Source organism: Phytophthora infestans, genomic scaffold (assembly GCF_000142945.1).
Source record: "Phytophthora infestans T30-4 supercont1.45 genomic scaffold, whole genome shotgun sequence".
NCBI classification, from domain to species: Eukaryota; Oomycota; class Peronosporomycetes; order Peronosporales; family Peronosporaceae; genus Phytophthora; species Phytophthora infestans.
Window position 1 is genome coordinate 1,161,031 of NW_003303714.1, and position 23,556 is coordinate 1,184,586.

A 23,556-nucleotide genomic window follows, 5' to 3' on the forward strand; every position below is an offset into this window, starting at 1 on the left:
GGCCCTGTGTACGTTTGCATTACAAAATTAAAATTTGTTTCATCGTAATACACAAAGGACAGGACCCCTTGCGCTCATGAGCCAGCAATGCTTCACTAAACTTCCTCCTTCTTTTCGATATTCACATCGTTGTTACATGTTTCTGGCTCAACTCGAACCCTATGCAATAAACACTAGCCATTTAGTACAATACAAATAAAATATAAATTAAAATAGATCTTTTTTACCTGTTTCACAGTATACAACTTGTCACACAATTTCTTACTTATTGTGGAGGTGCTGACACGAACTCCAAAGTCGTACTGCCGCATCTCCTGCATCTGCACGAGCGTGTATTGGCAGTTATCCTCCAGGTATTCTACGAGGGCCTCCTCCATCTCCGGCGTGCACTTAGTGCATGTCGCCCGCGCGCCGCCTCTCTTCTTGATGTCCGGGGTTCCTCGCTCGACGATAGTCCGAGCCGTTGTAGCTGGAATTCCATTGCAATCGGCTACTAAGGCCTAGTCCTGCCCAGCCTTGTGTGCGTCGAGAACGCGTGTCCAGGCCGTGAGGCCATGCTTTGGTTCTGTTGGCATGATGCCAGAAGAAGAGGTTTTGATGCCGACCACCAGTTAGCTCTGCACTAAATCGCCATTGCTCTAAAGTAATTTTTTTGAAATAAAAATTATTTTTTTTGTCACTTGAGTTACTTTACACCGCTTTGCTTTACACTGTCGCCGATTTGGACTGGCAAAGGTGTACTGTAAACGATCTCAAGGGCGAGCTCCTATTGGGCAGCGTGCGGATGTGACGCCTCCACCTTCTGAAGGCGCGAGCTTACAATGGCAATGTGCAGTTTCCACAGCGGTTGGGCTGGTTCACTGGTCTAGACGACGTGAAAGCATTAAAATGGAAGTGAATGCGGCTTTTGTGGACGACATCTACGATGCTGTGAAGGCAACATATGTCTACAGGGACCATTTCGTCAGTAAAAAGATAGTTAACTTTTAGATAACGCACCTGCACACAACCGGGCAGAAGACTTGGTCCAAGGCAGAGAGGACCTGGAGCTACTGCGGCTCTGCCCCTATTCTCATACGTACAATCCGATCGAAGGTACTAAGAGCTTAAATGAGCTTGTTATACCCACTAATCCGTTGTGCTCTAACGCAGGCTACTCCAGCTCTCTGAAGGCCCGCATCAAGACTTACATGGCTCTGAATTCCGACCAAATGTTCAATTTGCCGCACGGCGGGATGACGGAGCGTCGTATGTGCTTGCTCGAAAGAGCAGCGGACCACTGCATGTCCTGCATTGATCTGCGCTTAGTCAAAAAGATGGGTTGCCACTACGCACTCTCCGTCGCAGCTGCTATTCGCAGCGAGCCCATGAGCTATGGGACGAAATCGGATTTTGCATTACACAAAGTCCACAATGGTCTGTAGTAAATTTCAAAATTTATTCTCTAAAAACATAATAAGCTAGTTACGGGACATTCCACTTTGGCTTACACTACCGCCAGTTTGGACTGGCAAAGATGTGTTAATCATACAAGTCAAGGGCAATCCAGTATAATCTTGTCAGCACTGGTGATCGCTTTGTAACTGGTCTTGTCCTGATGCCACTTGGTTGATGAACGCAACGCGGAACGCAGCGCGGTTGACCTGTTCTGTCCGAATGAGGTCTTCCAATTTCGCAGCGTAAATTGTGCTGGTAGACATTGTCACGGAGTACAGTTAGATGGTGGAATCATGATGCTAACTGACGGCCTGCAGAAGGTCTACCCACTCCAGACTCCCCGGACAACGTCCAAGCAAGCGGGACCTGCGGCCAAGTCAGTGACGTTCCAAGTGTGATGTCGTGAAGCAGCTGACCGTGGTGGGAATTGGAGCTGGACCGCCACACACGAGGGATCTGCTGAAAGATAAGGAGCTCTGAAAAACGCTTAGCAAGCTGAAACGAGGAAGTCAGTCGTGAATTTCCTTCTAACAAACAACACAAGAATATAACAACTTTTACATTACTATACCAGTAGTGTCGCTAATAGTACTGTGGTGTAGAGATTTCTCCGTAGTTGCGGATTATCACCCGTCGACAAAGACGTGACACCGCCCAAGATGTTCAAGCGACGAACCCCCGGTCATGTGATGTACGGAGACGCCAAGGTGCAAGGGACTCGACGGCGTCACTACCGAACTCTCAACGGATATTGGATACGGTCCATATGTCACTGAATACAGGCTGTCCTTATTATTAATAATGGACTGGCCGGAATCGCATTCAGCGGACCATCTACGGTACGAACCCTCGGTGGTGGTTGGGATGAGTTGGCGGAAGACTCAGCGACCCTTTGGAAGCACGTTCACCGTCTGGGAGAGGGCGCGGACCGTTAAAGATACTCGTGCGACGGTGCCGACGACGCTTGGCATGCAAGAAGATCCATATCGGATCATTGTTCGCTTGATATTTTTATACTTGATTAGGACTTCTTATTATGAATAGACTCGAAAGGGTAAGCTTAAATACACAACATAGTATTTCCACTCAAGCACACAGAGCGACGTCCGGCTTCAAGGTAAGCGTCAGGTCAAGCTTGCTTGAGTGTGTTATGCCTGTCGGTGAACTCGAAGCTCTGTAGCGAGGGTTCATCCGGCAAGGCCAAGAGACTGTGTATTTTGGCCGATTACTATCGGGAGTTTTACGTGACGGCTTATTGCTGCCGATTTGCACGACTGGTGGTGCTTGAATTGCATCCCTTTTATTCTTCCAACCGAGTGTTGAACACTCGGTGACCTCGTAAAAGGCTTACCCGTGCCTGGTACTCTTCCGCTTTTGGGACCACGAGGATTCATAACACATACTAGCTTTGCTCGTGCTAGTGGCGTGTTCTTATTTTTACTGGTTGGCCTATATAAGTAGCTTACAAGGTCCATTTTGTCTCGGTGCAAGGTCTCTCGTGCTGTACTCGCCTCGTTGTACATGCGCAGCAGCAACGATTCGAGGTTCTTGAAGCCGTTCTGTAAAATACAAGTCGAACTACTTGGCAAATTTAGTTCCTCCCACACCTCTTCTAACTTTTTCAGGCGGCTGTGTTCCTGAAGCCATTTGAACTACGTAATATTGTGTGTTCAGAAACGCCATTTTTGCTGTTCTGTTCGTTGTTTTGCACACCTTTCAAATGACATATCTGATGTTCTGTTCGATATTTTTGCGCACCTTTAAAGTGCTAGTTTTCGTTGTCTGCTTCTGAGTCTTAGACGACTTTTTTCATTTGACGAAACGGTCAAATGTGTTAGGCATGTTGAGTTAGGATAGTTCGTCGATCGTTTGACCTTAGAGGACATCAGTCACCTTGAGCTTGCAGCTGTGCGGTCATTTGAAGCTGCTGATCTATTGTCAATCCTGCGGTCGAGCGAAACACCTTTTACGCGCAGTAGCTAGTGTGTAAGTTAATATCAGCCCAGTCCACCATCGCTTATCGAAAGCAAGCGGACCTCCACGAGCGGATTGAAGCTACCGATCTTGTTGCAGTCGCCATGAATATGAAAGCAAGCGGACCTCCACGAGCGGATTGAAGCTGCCGATCTTGTTGCAGTCGCCATGAATATGGCTATATACATACCAGTTTTGCTTGGCCAGACGCCCCAAAAAATGCAACCCCAGGTTATCGCGAACATATTTTCCAACGCCACGAATATCGCATTGGTCAACGATAATTTAAAATTAATGATGTCACCGAACTAGAATTTTCTTCGGCCACAAATTTGTTCGCGCAATTCCACTTGATTAAAGTATTGGAATATCAATCGGTAATCAATCTGTCATTTATACAGATTTTTCATGCATTACGTTATTCCAGAAACTAAAGTCATTTACCTTTTAAAAAAGCATCATTAACTTCTATACTTTTCTGCTTTTTGGAATTACCAGTGGTTATTAATAGCTCAAATTCGATACTCTGAGTATTTTACTATAGGAGTATTATAGTCGCTCGCCTAATCAGCTAATACTACTACATAACACCAAATTCAAATTTTGCGATAATTTTGTATTGATATCAGCCAATACCGGTAGTACTATTTTGCTTATGACGCCCCAACCTACGCCTATTGTATTGGTCTTCTGACACTTTACTTTGGTCTGATCGCTATATAATCACTACGACAAGGATGCGTAATCGCAGTGCGAAAGTAAAAAGTGGCGTGGCGGTTGAACAATGTGCCGGTAAAGTCGGGGGGGGGGGCTCTTTGCAACCGCTAAACTCAAGGGAGGACTGGCAGCACGCACTAGTAGCTCGCGTTAAGTTCGCTTTTTTCTTTAAATGCTTGTCGCATTTCCTTCATCTTGTGACGTCCTTATGGCAGCGGCTATGGTCGTCTCTCTGTGTGGTAAAATATTTCCAGCGTTTTACATACCGTCCTCATGCTTATATCTGAAGTACGACTGATGTTCTGATATTCCGGGCTAGTGTATACTACGTCGTATTCGATAGACAATCGGTACGGCAAGGACGATCAATGATGATTCATGTATGTGCCGGTAAAGATGGGGGAAGATGCACAAAACGTTTCAGGTACTACACTAATGCTTATATATCGTGACCTACTGATGCTCTGATATTCTACGCTGATGTATATGTTAAAGGATTGACGTGAAAGGGAGACCCAAGACTGACAAGTGAAATCTATATGTAGTAAATAACTAGGACGCACAATTTATCAACAGCAACGTCAAGAACCAATTCCCATACGCTCGTTTTCAGCTCGGTTGTGCTTAAGCAAAAGCTGTTTTAGCGTTCTCGTTCTGCATCCTCCGTCACGTGTCTCGCAGTCGAAAACAAACTCTCTCTGGGCACGGTGTAAATGCGGCTTAGCCCAGCCCCATGGGCACTGAAACAGACACTTAAAGGAGACCAGGGTCCACAGCAGCTCTATTAAATAAATCCTATGAAGATCTCGTGTAACGTACCCTGTTATATCCTCCTCCACTTAGGTTCTGTACTAACCGACAACGGAGAGTGCGTCACATCTCGCATTCCCAAAGTCGAAAGCCATCGTCTTGGCTGCGAGAAAGCGGCGGAGGCTCACGTCACAAAGCCTCAAGCAGCTCTAAAGTGCTCGTCGTCTCGAGCTCCACTTCGATGTCATGACACTGCTAAAAACGTTGCGAAAGCACACTGCAAGGCAACTACCAAAAAGTCGCAAGCCAAAGCCCTAAACCTCGCGCCAAACGCTCTGCACAACATGAGGGTACTAGGGTGGCGCTCTAGGCGGTCGGTACATACGGTGACGAGGCGGCGGGCAAGCGCGCAACCAAACGCCTCAGTCCGACACCTCCGGTCGCTTCGGACTAAAGACCAAACCCGTGATTCGTCGAATGTGAGTACAGTTTAAGTTGTGAGGACGAGACCGGGAGCATCCACAATGTTCCCGTGGGTTCGAGGGGGGGGGTTAACCTCACGGGTTGATGGCTGCTTCCTGGCTGACGGATGCCGCCACCGGACACCATGCATATGCTAGGCAGTTTGAAATCTCTTCTGCTGCAAGTCGAGATTGATTGCGATATCCTGGGCCTCATTGATGGCACCCTCCGCTTCCTCCAGACTCTATTCATACGAGGAACCGAAGAGGTTCTAATTGGAGTAACCAGTCTATTTCTTCTCGTGGAGTGAAGACCTCGAAGCCGTGTACATTTTTGAGGACTTGGCGTCTTTATCGGCGGCTTTAGCATTCTTTGCACGCTCACGATCCTCGGTAAAAGCGATGTTTCTCATTCCGGCATCGCTAGCTTTGAGCCCTTAGCCTTAATGACAGGACTTTCAGGGCGAACAGGTGTGTTGGGGCTGTCATCACAATGATCACTAGCGACAAATCGCCGAGTTAGGTCGGCGGTTGTTTGGCCTGCGCAGAGGGTTGTCCCACGTTTTGGTGACTCTCGTCGTTCCTCGTGGTCTTATTGGTGGCCACACTTCTAAGGGCGTTTGGGAGCGTTCTCAGATCCGTGTTGTTTGTCAACAGCCCGGCGGCGGACCTGGTGCGAACAGCTCGCGACCCACCAAATCCCGCGTGCGGACGTTACGACTTGCGTAAGAAGCCCGAGAACCGGATTGGTATCTACCCACTTTGGGGCTCCCCCTGGGTTTTTCCCGAAACCTGTCCAAACCGGAACTCGTGCGAGGACATGTTCTCAAGTATTCACCCTCGGAGTTACGGGACGCCTTTAAGATCAGCTGATGTCACCCATCCTGTACCAGCGTGATCTTTGTGTCCGGCTCGCCCACCTGACCAACAAACGCATGCCTTCGAGGGACCTTCTCAACCACACGGATTCTAGCGCTCCCGATGATCGCGAGTACGAAGAGTCGTCAGCGTCCGTACCCCGTTCGGACAAGAAGCCCCGGACTACTTACAAAGCTGCCACCACTTCTGCTCCCAGATTAAGACAGTCTTCGGACGGTCTATCAGGAGCCGTTTCACCGCCTTCCACGAGTTCTCGGAGTGGGCATAACCCCTCCACTTTTCGCGAAGAGCTGTCGCTTACCACGACGCCGTCGTTCCTAGAGAATCCGCTCCACGTGCTACTGAAATTCTCCGTTCCGGTCAAGCAGGAGCAAGGACGAACTTAAACGAGGACGAGTATCAGGGTCCTCCGGAGCGCTACTTTCGTCCGAGTTCGACGCCGGACCCGGACGCTAACTACCTCTGTCAACACGTCCTCGTGCATGAGATTCCACTTGGCCTTGAGACAGGCGATGATGCTGCCGACCAGGCGGGGAATCAGAGCGTACACGCCCGGCATGCGGGTCGCCTGGACTTGTTGGAGCGGGAGGACTGGAAGTCGATGAGCCTTCATTTCGTATTGGGCTTTCCACCGATGGACACGGCAACACCGGGATTTTGGTGCTCGTGTGTCGGCTGAGCAAGATGGTACATCTCGCTCCAGATCCCGTTTCCGTCACGCGAGAACAAACCGCGAGGTTGCTCGTCGATGGCGTGTTACGCTATAACGGTCTCAAGGAGGCGATTGTCTCGAACCGAGACCCGCGGTTCATGGCTGCGTTTTGGAAAACACTGTTTACTTTACTAAGAACTCGTCTGCAGATGTCCCCTGCGGACCATCCACAGACAGACGGCCAGGCAGAGCGCGCCAATCGATTTCTTTATGACACGCTGCGCCCTGTGTGTGCGGAAGCAACACGTACATGGTCGACGCAGCTTCCAGCTGTTGTGCTTGCGATCAACACGATGCGCGCGTCCACTGGGCTCACGCCGTTCTACTTAAATGGCTTCTGCTACTCCAGAGGGCCTCAAACGCATCGAGGAGACGCTGCATCCTCTACTATCAAGGGGGAGAGGTTTGAAAAGCGCTTTCCTCCCAGACGTCAGATGTGAAACCGTTTTCGCTTCGGAAACAAGCGGAGGCTTTTGTGGGCTCCAAGCTGGGTGTCCTTAGCAGGGTCCGCGATGCAATAGCAGCGGCCCAGGAAAGACAGAAGAGGTACTCGACAAGCACGGAAGAGGAAACTTAACTGTTTTTCAAGTGAATGTATTCGTGTTATTAGACACAAGCAACCTACCATTAGACACTGTGAGCTCTGTCGGCAGCAACAAGCTGAAGCGCCGCTTCATTGGACTCTATGCGGGTCTTCCAGACAAGGTGCATCTTATTTCATCGACCTGCCAAAGTCAATGATGACGCACGCACCCGATGCCCTTCGTTGGACGGCTTAAGTGGTGCCATGACTCACAGGGGTTTGCTTCCTTGCAGACCCATCTAAATCCAGCTCCTCGAAGCGAGGTCCGGTCACAGTCGTCGACAAGAGTGATGGCGTGTGCACCCAAGGCTCTGGCTAAACAGTAATACTGCGGTCGAGACCGTACACCGGAGGGGCCCCAAACGAACGGACCCCAGAGCCACACGCCGTGTTCGTCGGGTGCTCACCATACGCGTACGGCTGGGAGTGCGCCGAAGGCGATTCCGGGCGTTCCAGCACAGCCTCAACATGTAAGATTATGAAGAAGGCCTCGTCACGTTCGAGCGAAGAGCGCCGGCGGTCCACCCGCTGATACAGACTCGAACAGCCTACCGATGCTGTAACGGAGCCGAAGCGTGCCCTGCGGGTTTAGCCCGCTGATGCGTTTCGCATGTCTCCACGTTTAGCCCGCTGACACGTTTCGCATGTCTCATACTTACCTGACTGCCGCTTGACGTTGCTCAATGAGAGCGTTGACATGAGCCGGAGCAGGCCCCTTGCACTCCGGTGCTGTAAGGGTTTAGGAATACTTTTTGTCGCCACGGGCGCATCGTGCGCCTCCTCCCCCCGCGAGTACGTCGAGCTTCCGATCCACGTCGTTCGACCCCGTGGAGGTTCACTAATCGCCACCTGGTAAGAGAGGCGGTCATCCTTCAACTCATATCGGACTTCGGAGGCGGCGAGCTGTCGTCGACACTCACAGCCACGATGAGTGCCGAAACTGAGAGTAGGGATATTGCGAGCGTGGTGTGGCGAAAGGTCAAGTACCAAGGCTTTCGTGTCTTTCGAACCGCAGCTGATAGAGAGTCTTAAACAGTGCAATAAATACATTTAATTGACGTACGCTTTCATCCTCTCCTATCATTATTGGATCTTTATGCAAAAGGTTGAGTTGCAAGCTTAAAAGAGCGAGTTCATAGCGACGGCCCGGTAGTTATTCTTAGCGCTTTAGTAGCACTTCAGGAAGCGCTACTCGAGGCTTATGTACTGCAATGATTGCACCGGTCGTATAAAAAGAAATATGCGTGTGACATGCCCACCTCCTGAATTTTGTAAGGGGATATACGTATTTCCCCCGCCTCCGGTCAGATACGTCGGATGTAAGGTTCGATGACCAACCTACCCCTTTATGAATTGATTGACCAAGCCTGATACATTACTTGGATATGATTGGTTATATTATAAACTTACTATACGATTGGCCATCAATGTTGACACTCCACTAAAGATAGGTCTGATGTATTGTTGTATTCAACCAAAATAGCCAGGCTCCCTGCGTAGGACCTACGAAGTAGAAAATGACCAGCGCAAATTGGCCAATTCGGACGTTATTGTCTACTGCAGCCCTTACGGAAGCTCGGAGGTATTACGTACGCCTTGAAGCTACCAGAGATTAAATTTTACCATTCTTGCGTCAAATCTTAGGTCTAGCCTTACCCTCTCTTTTTATTGACTAGCCATCCGATGCCCGATTGGCCAAAGTTTGTGAAAGTCACAATCCACTATTGTACTGGCGAGATGAAATGCACCACCAGCATTTTATGCCTATAACTTTTGCAATACTGACTGCACGAATAATCTAAGAACCCATATAGAATCGTCACGACGCAAAGTTCATATTTCTCAGCTGCTACTGCTTTACATCCGCATTTGCTTTCAGTATGAGGCACTTAACTCCCAACGCGAAACTGCACACCGTACGTGCACACGAGTTTTTCTTTGGGTGAAGCTCAACAACGACTTGACCCAGCGAAGCAAGCCGTTCGCCAGCGTTTAGCTGCGCATTTGGAGGTTTCGCAGGACGTTGGCAAACACTACGTGGTCCACTGGAACAAGTACCAAGACGCGACTGTCACATCGGCTTGCGGGTCTCAATGGTTGTCCTTTAAGATCAGAGGCAGAACAGTTCCAAAGTCTTATTTTCGACATGATAAATGACCTCACTTTATCAAAGCTGCCAACGACATAATATATCTTGGCAGCAAGGGTAAAAATTAAGACAGGTAAATTTAACATACCGCGTACAACGCGAGATGAGCTTGAACCAATGGATGTAAGCTGTATTTAGGGACGCTTGCGTGATCCACGGGCGAGCACGGATGATAGCATTTCTTTTAGGAGGGTATACTTGCAAAAAAGGTTTTAAACTTAAATTCACGAAGATGCTATAAGTTTTCATAACCAAATTTAGACGAGAGCTCTTGCTACGTAACTCAAGTCGACGTGGCTGCTTAAGAAGCGGTAAGGGTTAGCGATATTAGATTTTGGTGTACACGAAGAACAGAAAGTTGCCTGCGGAGTGGGCGCCCTACGCTCGCGAGTTTTGGCCGTCTCACTACAAGGCCAGTGACGCCGATTACCACGGCAACTTCATTGGTGAATTTTTCAACCAATGGTTTGTAAGGCTGTGTGTTGTTCTACTGCTAGTGTATGGGCCTTGTCGTATCCATACGGTCGGTGCCTCCTACCACAAGATTCAGCTTAACGCACCTCCATTAAGCAACGCACGCAGCACCTGCATTTACATAAACTTAAGAGACAATAGAAAGGGTGCTACAACAGAGATAAGGGCACCCCAGAGATAAGGGCACCCCAGAGATAAGGGCGCTCAGCGTAAAGGGCGCCCCAAAGATAAAGGCGCCTGACAAAAAAACCTAAAAGGGAATTTGTTTGACTTCACACAATTAATGAGTAACCTTACCGAGACGAAGCCCCAAGTTTCCCGTGCCGTAACCCCAGTACATGCATTAAGTGTAGCTCCATTGCTCAAAAGCTACCTTTTGAGTTGCACTTTGCATCACAACGTCGCACGTCACGTCGTTTAAATTGTGAATCACAAGGCCCTCATGATTCTTATACTCCAAGAGGGTATCAAGCATGCGCGTTAGGTGTTTTTCAGCGGGAGTACGTTTCAGTAACCTTTGCACTCTATTACGCGCTTGCTGGGGTGTCACCTAACGGTTCAAGGCGCTCGATTAAAACGCTTGAATGCGACGCGAGTCTGTGTTTGTATCGGTAGGAAGACCCACTTGCTCGAGAACAAGACTATCTTCTGGTATTGACCCGGCTCCAAAGCAACGCACGTAAATCGTTGCGCTCGTGCGGTGATTACATGGCTATGTCTGCAATCAGCGACATCGACTTGTTAACCTTTCTAAAACGGTGTTTTATTCGGTATTTTTACAGAGTAAGAACTTATGTTGATTTCACTATTGATAGAAAAGCAATAGTTAATCTGTTTGAAGCTTTTTATGTGGGAGACCCGGCGCCCCGAGACATAACATATACATTTCTGCAAAGCCATGCGAAAGTGTACCCACCACATGGACTATTCGAGATCTCTGATTGAACAAGTTATGATTTGATACGATTGTGATAACTATCAATTTTGAACAACCGCAGTCGGTTCAGAACCGAGTCGCGGACCTTGAGCGTCAAGTCGCTCAGCTGCAACGTCAGATCTACCTGCTGTTGCGTCTTGTGGCCCGGCCATCTGCTGTCGTCCAGCCTGCCGTGGTTCGGCCTCCCGCTGTTGCGCAGTCTGTCGTGGCCCAGCCACCGTTGGCGCTAACGCCTCCGCGCTTACCTGAGCAGGGTCCTAATACGGCTTGAGTAAGCCAACGTAGAAGACTGGATGCGTGCGCATCAAGAAAGGTTAAGCGTATACGCTAGGTCCTTCTTGGCCACGACCTTGAGCGATTCTATGAACCGTGGTCTCAATTTTGTCTTAAAGACTGAAGACATTGCATGAATAGGTAGTTTTTTGCATTTAATAATAAAACTTGATACCCGATCTTAAAACTTTGTTCATTCCGTCTGCCCTTGACATATGCATGCTCTGTTTGCGTGTCTTGGCTTTCAGCTATAGCGTCGCGTACTTGACGCATTACGCTCAGTATCAAAGCGACAAAGTCATTGACTTGCTTGCGAGCCGCAACAGGGCTGACATCAGCTAGCCGCTCGGCTATCCCCCCCCCATCGAGCCCTGAGCCATTGCGTCGCGGAGTCAGTGGGACGCGAGGGCTCGCCAAGACGATCACATTGAACGGCGTGTAGCCTGTCGAGGCGTGCACTGAATTATTTAATGCGAACTCATCGAGTGGGAGCATCTAGTTCTAGCGTTTTAGCGCCTCAGCGCATACGCTTCCGCGGAATAACCGCCACAACGCGATTCACGCGTTCGGTTTGACCGTCGGGCTGCGGATGGTCCGCTATGGACATGTCCAAACGAGTGCTGAGCACTTTGGAGAGGGACGTCCAGAACCTCGCGGTGAAGCACGGGTCTCGATCGGAGACAATTGCCTCAGGCAAGCCATGTTGGCGAAAGCCTCGGTCTAAAAACAGCAAAGCAGTACCCTCGCCATCGATGGTGTCCAGCACCGCCGCTAAATGAGCCATCTTGCTCAATCAATCCACAAAGACCACAATACCCGTGTTTCCCGCTTTATCCTTGGGAAGGCCATACACAAAGTCTATACTCATGGACTGCCAACATCCCTGGGAGTCAGGCGAACTCGCCAATGGCGCCGCCGTGCTCGGCGCGGACTTTGTCCGTTGACACGTCTCGTACGTGCGTACATGTGTGCCGACCCACTTATACCTCTTGGGCCACCAGTACCAGGAGCTCACGGAGCCATATGTCTTCCCCCGACCTAAGTGCCCGCCCACGGGCGGATCATGAACCTCATAGAGGATTCGATACTTGAGATCCCCATTATGAGGAACGACAACACGAGAGTTATCCAAAGAGTCGGTGATGTAGTGCAGCAGGCCGCCATCGAGCAAGTATCGATGCAGCCTGTGGACAATTGCTTGTTAGAGTCCTTAAACGCTTCGCTCCTAAGAGCCCGTGCGCACATATCGTCTTGTGCATACGTTCCGCGTATCAAGTCAGGCACTGACGACGTCACTGGCATGACATGAGCTAACACGGAGTCCGGCCTGCATCGGCCACTACATTAATCCGCCCCGGCTTGTACTTCACCTCGAAGTTATACTCGGCAAAGAAGGAAAGCCATCTTGCCATTCTCTGAGAGAGATGAGGCGACGGTGTCGCAGTGCGTAACGACGCATGATCAGTAAAGATCACAAAAGACTTTAAGCCTAGCAGATGTACCCTGAATTTGACTTGGGCATACTTCATTGCAAGTAGCGCTTTGACACGAACTGGATAGTCGTTCTCTGTAGCTTTGAGCTGGCGAGACACAAACGCAATCACGCGCTCACGCCCTTCGGCGTCTCCTTGTAGTAAAGCACAACCGATTGCAAAATCGGAGGCGTCACAGACGACGCTAAACGGACTCTTCGGGTCCGGTAGCGCAAGGATCAGAGCCTGGAGGAGGCTCTCCTTCACAGCCTCAAAGGCTCCGTCGTGCTCGACGTTCCAGCACCATGGTACGTCCTTCTTAACTAGATCTGATAATGGCCGAGCCGTCTCCGCGTAATTCGCGCTGTACTTGTGCAAGTAATTGGCTAGGCCTAGCCACTTGCGTAAGTCTTTTGGTTCTTGGGGCCCCGGCCAGTCCACGATGGCCTTGACTTTGGCAGGATCGGCCCGTAAGCCACGCTTCCCAATGAAGGACCTGAGGAAAGGTATCTCTTTCGCGTCAAAGACGCACTTATCCAAGTTGGCATACGACTTATTAGTGCGCATGCACTCGAGCACCGCTCGCAAGTGGCCAAAGTGGTTATCCACGTCTGACGTTCCGTGCTTGGCACGACGACGGACGAATATATCGTGAATGTACGTCTGAGCGTACGCCCGGTGGGCCCAACAAACTGCGTCACAAGACGGTTGAACGTTGCTGGTGCGTATGATAGCCCATGGGGCATGACCAGCTACTCCCAGAGCATACTGCGCGAAGTACTCACCGCTGTCAGCGGAATGTCGCTTGCTCTCATGAGCAATTGGTAGTAGCCATCGACCAAGTCGAGCGTGCTGTACAACGTACAGCCTACCATGATGTTCTGCAGAACATCCTTGCGAGGAATCGGCGTTTGCGCCGGGATAGTGGTCGCGCTTAGCTTGTTAAAAGCATCGACAATGCGCCACTTGCCGTGTGGCTTTCTGACACGAACGTGGGTGTCGAGTGCGTAGACTTACTCTCACGCACCATCCCTGCATCGTGCTTCGCACGAAAGAATGCGTTAATGACGTCACACTGCTCTCTCGGCAAAGGCCATTGCCTTGTCACGCAGTATTTGGTTCCAAGAACCAGGTTAATCTCATGACACACTCCTCGATCCGGAGACAGGCCCATCGGTAGGTCTTTCGCGACAACGTCTTCTTACTCCTTCACCACAGGATAGAAGGGATCTGGTGGATCTTTTAGGATCGTCGATCCACTTCTTGCGCTCAGTGCCTTCTTGGTATCCTCAACTACCGCGTCATCCACGACAGATGAGGAGTTCAACTCCTTCTCAGGTCCCAGCAGGACCACCTCGGCTAGCTCGCCTGCCTTCAAGGCTTCGCCAAACTTGACAATGGACATCTCGTCCAGCGCTAGCGGAGCGGCTGCAGCGGGCAGAGTGTCAAGGCTGAGGTTGCCTTCTACCTCTCCCGTCGCTCCGTTCACAGGTGTGCACAGCTGTTCACAGCAATTACGTGGAGCCTCACAGCTCATCCCGTTGGACACCTCGTCCGACGTCGAAGACGTCATATACGCCCTGGGTCTCATTCTCCGCTCCCTCCGCGACCGAGCCCGGCCGGATAAGGGCGGTGTGGCGACATCTCCATCACCGCCACCGGGTGCAGCAGCTCCATCACTCCCCGAAGAGGATGCAGTGTCTCGCAAGACACTCGGCTGAAAGAAAAGAGGTCCGTGACCGTCACACAGTGAACTAGGTCTCACTTCACCTGCATCTCCTGGGTCACGCCCAGGATGCCTCGACTCGCAGTTGACCGCGACCATCGAGCCACGCAGCGGTAGGTCATCGACCAGATTCGTACCACTCAGTGGATTACGCGCCACTCCGAGTTCGTCCTCACCAGGACCCAGCAGTTGGTCATTGACCTGACCTGCACCGCTCGGCAGATAACGTGCCGCACCACGTACGCCCTCAGGACAAACAGCAACCTCGTTGCTAACAAGTTTTGACATACCAATGTCCAGCACTACGCCTGCCTCTTATAAGCGGTGGGCTCATCACTCACCAAAGCTCCACTAGATGCAGGGTGCGACGCACCAAGCGTTTTTGATTTCCGGTCGATCCATGGCTCAAAGCGTTCCCGCCATGCCATACCAAGGATGAGGTCATACCTCGCATCCAGGTCTAAGACCAAACAGCGTTCTACGCTATCGAAGCTCTCAAACTTTCGATCCCAGGTCGACAGAGACCTTCGATACAGTTACCAGTGTCCCCGTCGCGAGACGAACAGAGATGATATCTCTCGTTGGTACTTCCAGTGCCTCAGCATACAGCTGACTCCCTTCCAGGGTGGAGCGACAGGCGTAGTTTTCCGAGGCTCCCCAGTCAATCAAGACTCTCCATGGCTTTGCGAAGCCCTTCACGTTCGCTTGAACAACCAGCAAGCCCGGCTTGCCCACACGCGTCTGGTAAGAGAGCTCAGCTCTCTTCGAGGCTGAGCCCCGTTGTCCTCTACCCCTTCGGGGCACCACAGAACGCGGTTCTTCCCCAGTATGCCGTCCCTACTGGGAGATGCCATTTCCCGACGATGACCCGGAGGGTTGACTCGCCGGAGCCTCGTACTTCCTGCGCAAAGGGCAATATACCCTCAAGTGCTTAGTGCTATTGCACACACAGCATCGGCGGATGCTGGCGCGTTGTTTCGCAGCAAGAAACTCCGCTTCTTTGTCTTCAGCATAGCTGCAGTTCATCGGCTCTGGACCGCTCGAAGAGCTTGCGCTACCAGCGCTTCAACCAGGTTGAGCCGACCTGTAGTTGTGCTCGGCATTTAATGCCACATTCACCGCCTCTTCGAAAGCGTTAGGGTGTACACGAAGCACTTACATTCGAGCTGTGCTCACACGAAGTCCCTTTATGAACAAGGTCACGCTGGCCAGTTCCGGAAGAGGGCCCGCCGCCATTCCGGCGATAAGAGCTCTCAACTCTTGGATACGGTACGTCTGATTAGGCGGCGCGAACACGCGCGGAAGCTGTTGCTTCAGCTGATCCCAAGTGGGAAATGCAGCGTCAACAGACGTGCCGCACGTTAGTGCCCATTCGCGAGCGCGACCTCCAAGCCTGGAGATAGCCAGCGCCACGCGCTGATGCTCAGACTGGAGCAGGGCCGATCCCATGGCCATCTCGACCTCACGGGTCCAGAGAAGGAGATTCTCTCCATCCTTCCCCTCGAAGGTTTTTACGCTCACCATGAGCGGTTTCAGTCTCATAGACTCTTCACGCGTCATCGACGCCGCCGCCGTTGCGGCGCTCATCTTCTCTTGGACATGCTCCAAGAGCGCGTTCTCGTAGCGGGAGAACGATTCCAGCCTGGCAGTGACCGCCTCTGGACCTTGCGACGCAAGATGAGCCACGCCCTCCTGGCCAAGCAAGGACATAAGCTTAGTAAGCGCGTCCTGCTGCGCCGGGGGCAAATTCGCGAACACGGGGTGCTCCATCCTCGCAGAGGATATAGTCAACCGACTCAGGAGCGGGATTGACTACAAGTGCCATCAAGTGCAGCGGGGCTGCCGTAGCTTTAACGTCGGAGGAAGACGTTCGACTCCAAGAGTCACAAATACTAAGTTCCTTATCCAAAGGACTCTTACCGTCCAAGGCCAGCGCTCAAAGCTAATACCACAATTTTTATGCTTCAAAACCAGAAGTGTTTTCCTTGCTATTATTGCGGCAAAGCCGCCTAGGGGTAAATGTATCTGTTTAACTATCTAGTATAGTTAAACCTAATCAAATGATGAAGAGAGCTGCGACAAACCATGTGTTGGAGCTGAAGGCCGATTTCGCTGCTGCCGTGTACGGCAACGGGTAGTTGTTCACCTTCAGGTTCACGTTCGAAGCCAAGTCTGTAGAGTTGGGTGCTGCGAAGAAGCGATTCACTGATTGGTCCATCAATGCCGTGAAAATAACCGAAGAGTGAGACCCTGTAGTGTTAGTGACGACGTTGTAACCAAACAAGTTCTGATTGCTTTCGTGGTACACCAAGTAGGCTCCGTACTGGCCCTTCACAAGATCAGCGCCCTTGACGTATACACGTTCGAATGCTCCCTGACCCATGGCAACCATGTAACCAGTGTATCCGCTCGCGTTTAGTGCGGGGTCTGTGTACGTGACCCCGAACACTGCGCTACATGCACACTTTCATGCCACCACCACGCCTAGCGATTCAAGATTGATCATTGCCAGTCTTCATGTCGCCGGTACCCAGCGACCACTGCGAGCGCTCCATGTTTCAGGAGCGACCAACAATTTCTTCTGCGCGTCATGCTTGTCGGTACTTCCGTCGGACATCACTGTCCGCAAAGGTAGAGGGGAGGTCGCTGTCAATTTGGCCGATGGGAAATCACGCCGCGAGATTGCACTTCCGTACACATTCGACGGTTTCCGAAGCAACGATGATTTCCTCGTTATTAAAATGCATAACGTGTGGCTTTTAGCCAGCGTACTGAGAGACCTTGTTAACTCTCCAGCTTATGTACTGAGAGTATATTAACTATCCATTTCATGTTCTTAGAATTTGTTAGCTCTCCGGGTACTCCGTTCCCCTGTGTGTTCCACACCATGTAACTCTGTTAGAGGAGGGCTGAAAGCAGAGCAAACTTTGCAGAGAAATTGACGACGTCTTGACTTTCCGGCTTGCCTTCCAGATTTTGCCTTGTATAGATCTGTTGTGTTTTGCCACACGTGCTCACTTGTACGCATCGGGACACATGCCAAATCTTCAGCGTGTATGTTTGTCTGGAAAGTATCGCTGGATACCCCAAGCAGCTCCACCTGAAGTTGTCGCATGTATTCAGCACGTGTGGGGACCCGCTCACCTTGTTTTTTTTTTCATCACTAACTTGTGTAGTAAAATCCCATTCACCACGGCCATATCCGCGAACGCAAGAAATAGTTGGTGGTAATTATTTTTTAATACAACACACCGCTGAATAGAATGTCTTTGAAGTATGCGCTGATCGTGTGAGACTACTCACCCCTTACCAGCATGGTAGTCAACAACCAGCTGTGGACACGGTACTTGTATCATGGCGCCTGTGCGTTTGTCTTTCGTTGTGACGAAAGTTTGGTTTGTGGAGCAATCAATTGAAGTCATGTGTACAGGTGTCAAATCTATCCAATCTAGAGCTACTAGATCTGGATAGCGTCTTGCATGTGCGATACGGTATGGATTCCTCGAGCCATTCTTTTCGGTCGTGAGTTTTGCTTGAACTGCAGTGCGGTTGGCCATCCCAGCTAAAAGCCCATTGCAATAAGTGCGAGAGCGAGAGCACATGAGCTATAAAAGTTGTCTGCGATGACGAGACGCTTTCCGGCTGCCGAGTAAAAACCTTTGTCACGTTTCGGATAGCTGCTCTCTGTGCCGCCCCCTTTGCTATAGTTTAATCTTTCTCAGCCCCGAGGTAAACCTCAGCTCTTTAGTATACAGAACACAAAATCGAGTGACATCAGTAGTATTCTGTATCGTACAAAATCCAGAAACCTGGTCACCTTAGATCTGTCCAATACAGCACATCAACGTACCCTGAACAGTACATGTTTTGGCGCAGCAAGTCATACAGCACTTCGGTCCGGACTTGTGTGTGTGTGTTTTTTCAGATTATGCTGTTCACCGACACCAAAACGTCTTCCTCTTGAGAGCTTGTGTCTCCGGTCAGATTAATTTTGTAGCGCCTACAATATTACGCTAAATAATACACAGTTGTTTTATTAGCTGAGATCAGAGTAGCAGCAGTACAAACCTTGTCGATGAGAGGACTTTGGCTTCGATTCTGCGCTTGCCATTAAATTTAATTGTCAACAAACGTACAAAAATGTCTAGCAACCGCTTGTTTTCACCAATCTCCTCAAGATTTTACTGCAACTCCTCGTTTGAATCGCTCACGCTTAAAACTCCTTCGTCGCGGTGGTCGTCTGGGTCGTCACTTGAAGAATTAACATCCCTCGAAATCTCGTCTACGGAGAAATGCAAGTCATGATCAAACAGGGTCAAGCCGTAGATAAACGCACGTACCCGTCTACATTGAATTTATCCCCAGCGAAGTGCAAGACAGCGTAGCGATTCTCGGCGACAAATACTTCAGTTTGGCGATCGTCTGGCAGCATCGTGCGCGGACTGTACTGCTAGGTAATTAAAAATATCACGGAAATGTAATATTTTACGTGCAATCATTGAAACTTTTAAAAACTGACGAAAATGCTTAGGGCGTCTAACGGGATTTTTTTGCAAAATAGCTTAGGGTGCTTAAACCACTTCGAGATAGAGCCCTTAATACAGGTATGCAGAGCTCGCCCTGGCTCTAACCGCATCAAACGTCAAAATAAAAATTAATCTTAGGCTATTTAGCTCCTTTAAGTTCATCCTGTAAAACGGCAATTGATAGGTTAGAAGAAAGCGTTGTGCTCTCACTAAAGGCTATGCACTTTGAAGCGCTTCCCATTTTATGTTAATGCATAAGCTTTACTGGCCCAAGGGTATGTTCAATGACAGCTACTTAGGGTTCTTAAGTATTCGACAGATTAAGTGATATTACAGGTGTCATTATTCCGAGAGCTTATACGCGGGACAAATGACGTAAATTCCTCGCATATACAGTTTTGTATGGCTTTGGGTGGGGGGGTATCACTGAGGATTAGAGCTGGTGAGATAGATGATTATTTTCAGGCATCCATAGAAAATACAGTATAAGCGGTGAAGAGGTATGAAAACTCAGCTCCCAACCATTTTATCCCCCCACCCAACTGCCACTCTTTTATAAAACGATGGATGTGCTAGACGGTGTGGATACGAAATAGTTCAAAAAGCTGTGGAATCAGCTCGTAAAGGCCAGCTGGAAGGCAAGGCCGCCGACGGGGCTGAACATCGGGCTCACGTGCGTAAAGGCTGGTGTGAAGGGCAAGCTTCGCAAGGATCGCGTCAATTCGGACTATTTTTGTGGTACGACGATTGGTATATTCTATTGATAAATGTGTGTACTAAATGTGCGTAATTAAATGGACGAAAAGTCTATGACAATACGCATGTCGTTCCGGTTCAGCCGTCTACGAGCTTCCAGTACCCGTTAGACGGCCGCCAATGGGGAAACAAGCGGCGTAAACAGCAGCGCAGAGGCTAATACGGACGGCAGCACCAGAACGCGACGAACATTCACATTTAGGTGGTCAATCTGGCGGTGCTACTCATACGGCTGCAGCACAAGGGGCCGACGGTGTTTTTCTCCTGTGGCTACGGAACAAGGTGGTGGGCCACTCATGTGGCTACAGAACGACAAGAAAAAGAAAGGCTCGTCACAGAGAGCCGTCAACCGCAATATCACAAAAACGTTAGACGGATATGCGAGGCAGAGATTGATTGTAGCGGATAACTTCTGCAGCTCGCCTGCGTTGGCACTCGCGCTGCTGACTTTGGGTTTCTACTACGTCGGTACTCAGCGTTTGGACAGACTTGAGTGGCCGTCAGATCTCACGATCCCACAGAAGAAAGGGCCGCAGTACATGCCGAGGGGGACGTACAGGATCGCGCAATGTAGACAGTTCCCAGCACCTGTTGCCACTGCCTGGATGGACTCCAGTCCTGTGCATCGGATCGCCACGGCGTACTCCACCACGTGACGAGGAAGGACAAGAAGGCAGGAGCTGTCACACAGGTTCCGTGCCCGCAACTTATCGCAGACTACAATTCTAGAATGGGTGGCGTGGACACCCACGACCAGATCCGCCTTAAGCGGTATTCGATACAGCGCTGGGTGGCATTCAAGAAATTATACCGCCAACTATTTCTCGCCTTTATAGATGTGGCACTCGTCAATGGTTCATTCTTCACCAGATGGTAATGAAGCGGAAAGGTAAGCGTGCGCCCTTGCACGCGGAGTACATGCGGCAGCTTCTCGTGGAGTTACTTGCCGTTACAGCTGTAAGCTTCCGTACCAACCGACATGCAGAAGATCTGGCGAGTGTGCCGACCGAAAATCTTGATCACGAGCTGCGCAGCACTGATGAACTATTCAAGGCTAAATCCGGCAAGAGCAAAGAGAAGATCAAAAGCCGACAGCATCTCTGCCAGGTATGTTCGGCGCTGAGCCCACCCAAGGTAAAAAGCTTCGAGAGCAGGTTCTATTGTCGAGAATGCTCGGAGGCTCTTGAAGGATTTAAGACTTTGTGTAGCACGGTTCGGCTCTCGGAAACGGGAAATACATTGACATGCAGCCAAATATGGCACGAATCGTTGTGTAGTGGGTCTGCTATTCCGGCACATCTGCGGGGGTGAATTCGCCTACGGAAGCGAAAGCTGGAGGGACTAAGTGAGGAAGACAGCGATAACGAGTAGCATCTGCTAATAGCAAACCTGGTGTGGTGTTATAAGAATGAAGTTCGACACACGCCGACTTCTTCCTCTCATCTTGCGCTCACTAAATTCCGACCAGTTTCATCCTACTATTTCCTGCTAAGTCTAGAACAAATTTCGACCAGTTTCATCCGACTACTTCCTGCTAAGCCTAGAACTGGTCGAAAAGTTGGTGAGCGCGCTTTATCACCTCGTGCTCACCACCACTAAAACCACGGCGACGCCGCGACGCATTTGGAGATCACTTTGAGCAGGAAATAAACACAGAGAGGGTTGCGAATCGCCTTATATGCAAACTTGCCCAATTGCGAGCGTAAGATTTTCCACGTGGTGGATAAATTGTAGATACTTTGTTCACATGCACAGCATTTTTGCGTCTGTTCGCAACGTCTATTACGTCAAGGGCTTGAAACAGATAAATTGTTGCGATCTTCCAACCATAGTTTAACCAAGTAATTCCCTTGTTCTGTCTAACAGAATACCTCCCCCCCCGCGTTAATTGGGTTAACCAGAGGGCATTTTGGCAGAAAGGCACAATACATCGATTTACTAGTGTAATTTACTTTAATTTTTACATTGAGATATGGTTTTCTTAATAAGTGCTAGCTTATTACAAATTTGAACTAGCGTTATGATATTTGAAGTCTGCTATGTTATTTGTAGTCTGCTAACCAGCTTAAATTAACGAGGTTCCTCGCTTAGATCGCGACTTCGTTGTTGGTTTGAAAACTGGTCGACGTAACGACTTTCATCTGTAAAAACTGCTTTTTAAGTGTTCCCGTGTTTTCATGCTTTGTCCGCGGCACTAAACAAAGCGGAATTTCAATCACTGCTGTGCTCACTGCACAATACGAACTACTAACGTCAACAACCAATATGGGCGTACGCTCGTCCTTGTTTCTGACTCTACTCAGCTTCTTCGCTTACTTTGGCTTTAATCGCGCCGAACGTTCTGATACGGGTGTGTCGGATTCAAGTCTCCTGAAAGCCACGAAGGCTTCGCCGATCCAGCCAATCGCTGTTTAGGCTGATGGCCGAAACCCCCACCAAGAAGATGAAGAGAGGGCGATTCTTAATCTCGGCAAATTGAAGAGTTTGCTCACGAGGAACCCGAAGAAATTGCCGAACTTAAGGGAGAATCCCACCTTTATAAAGCAGGCGGAACGTCTGGTAAACAACCCCGCTATTCAGAAAGGGATCAAAAGTATCAAGGAAAACCCGGAGCTGATGAAAAAAGTCAAGAGTCTAAGCAAATACCCCAGCTTCGTCAAATCGGTGCAGACATCCCCCTCGCTGAAAACTGTCCGACAGGTCAAAAAGCATTTGTCGAGGGGTCAAAAGCACAATCTCTTTCTGACCGAAGGAGTGATTATTCTCCTCATTGGATTTTTTGGTGGACTTGGAAGCATTTTCGGGCTGATCAAGCTGTTATTGAGTAGAAATGAGTAGTAACTAGTCCTCAGGCGTAGACGGTGAAAGTGGCCACACGTTGCTACTTTATAATAGTACTGGAAGTCATTCTAGGTAAATCATCCGAATTTAATTTTCTAGGGCCTTTTAAGGACTTGAAAAAAACGTTGCACTGATGTAAAGTTACTTGTCCATGCACACCTTTAGTTTTTTCTGGTAGGGAATTTTGAATAAATGGCGCCTTGATTTCGCTAGAGCACTTGCAATCAGCCAATATTTTATTTAAAACAGATTTCTAACAAGAATTAAAATACCAGTACGTGTTTTAAAAAAACTGTTTTTAAATGTTGAAAGTCTATTTCATTTCCGCTTAAGTACACCAGGAATTCCCTTCTCCTTAGAAGAACAAAATTCCTGGCCCTAGAAGCTCTTCCTCATTCCAGAATCCGCCCGAGTAAAGATGGTGAAGCTCTTTTGCGCCATTTTTGGTGTGGCGGGAAGTGCGTTCTCCGTGGAAGTAGACGAAGGCAAAACCGTGGATGACTTGAAGAAAGCGAGAAGGCCAACGACCTCAAAGAGATTGATGCAGGCAAACTGCAGCTCTTCCTGCAGAAGACGGCGGACGGCGCGTGGCTAACACAACTTGACGCGCTGGAAGGCGTGAGGGACACTAATGGCTGCACGCCTCTACAGTTCGTGGACGCGAAGCTTCGAGCCGTTGGGCTGGCTAGTCGTGAACTGGGCGTAGTGACCGAAGAAGAAGCGGCCGTTGAAAAGGGTCATGTGCACGTGCTGATTTTGCTTCCTCCCCCGAATGTCGGGTCAAAGCGTCAGCAAATGATGAATTTGATGAATCGTGAAGAGATTGAGATCAGTGGAATTCCGAATTGGCAGCCTTACAGGCCTAAAGACATTAACCCCACTTCGAGAA

General features: G+C 49.6%; 1 protein-coding gene and 1 pseudogene across 1 annotated transcript; both read left to right on the forward strand.

The window, feature by feature from the left end:
* Positions 1–19,314: 19,314 nt before the first annotated feature.
* PITG_16388 (uncharacterized protein) lies at positions 19,315–21,175 on the forward strand (the record flags this gene model as incomplete). Its single annotated transcript, XM_002897396.1, has 5 exons — positions 19,315–19,345; positions 19,667–19,743; positions 20,135–20,478; positions 20,663–20,933; positions 21,104–21,175. The coding sequence occupies 5 exons, from the start codon at positions 19,315–19,317 to the stop codon at positions 21,173–21,175; spliced, it is 795 nt and encodes a 264-aa protein (XP_002897442.1).
* A 1,910-nt stretch (positions 21,176–23,085) lies between these two features.
* Positions 23,086–23,556, forward strand: part of PITG_23280 — a pseudogene marked incomplete at both ends in the record, with an annotated part of 1,542 nt that continues 1,071 nt past the window's right edge.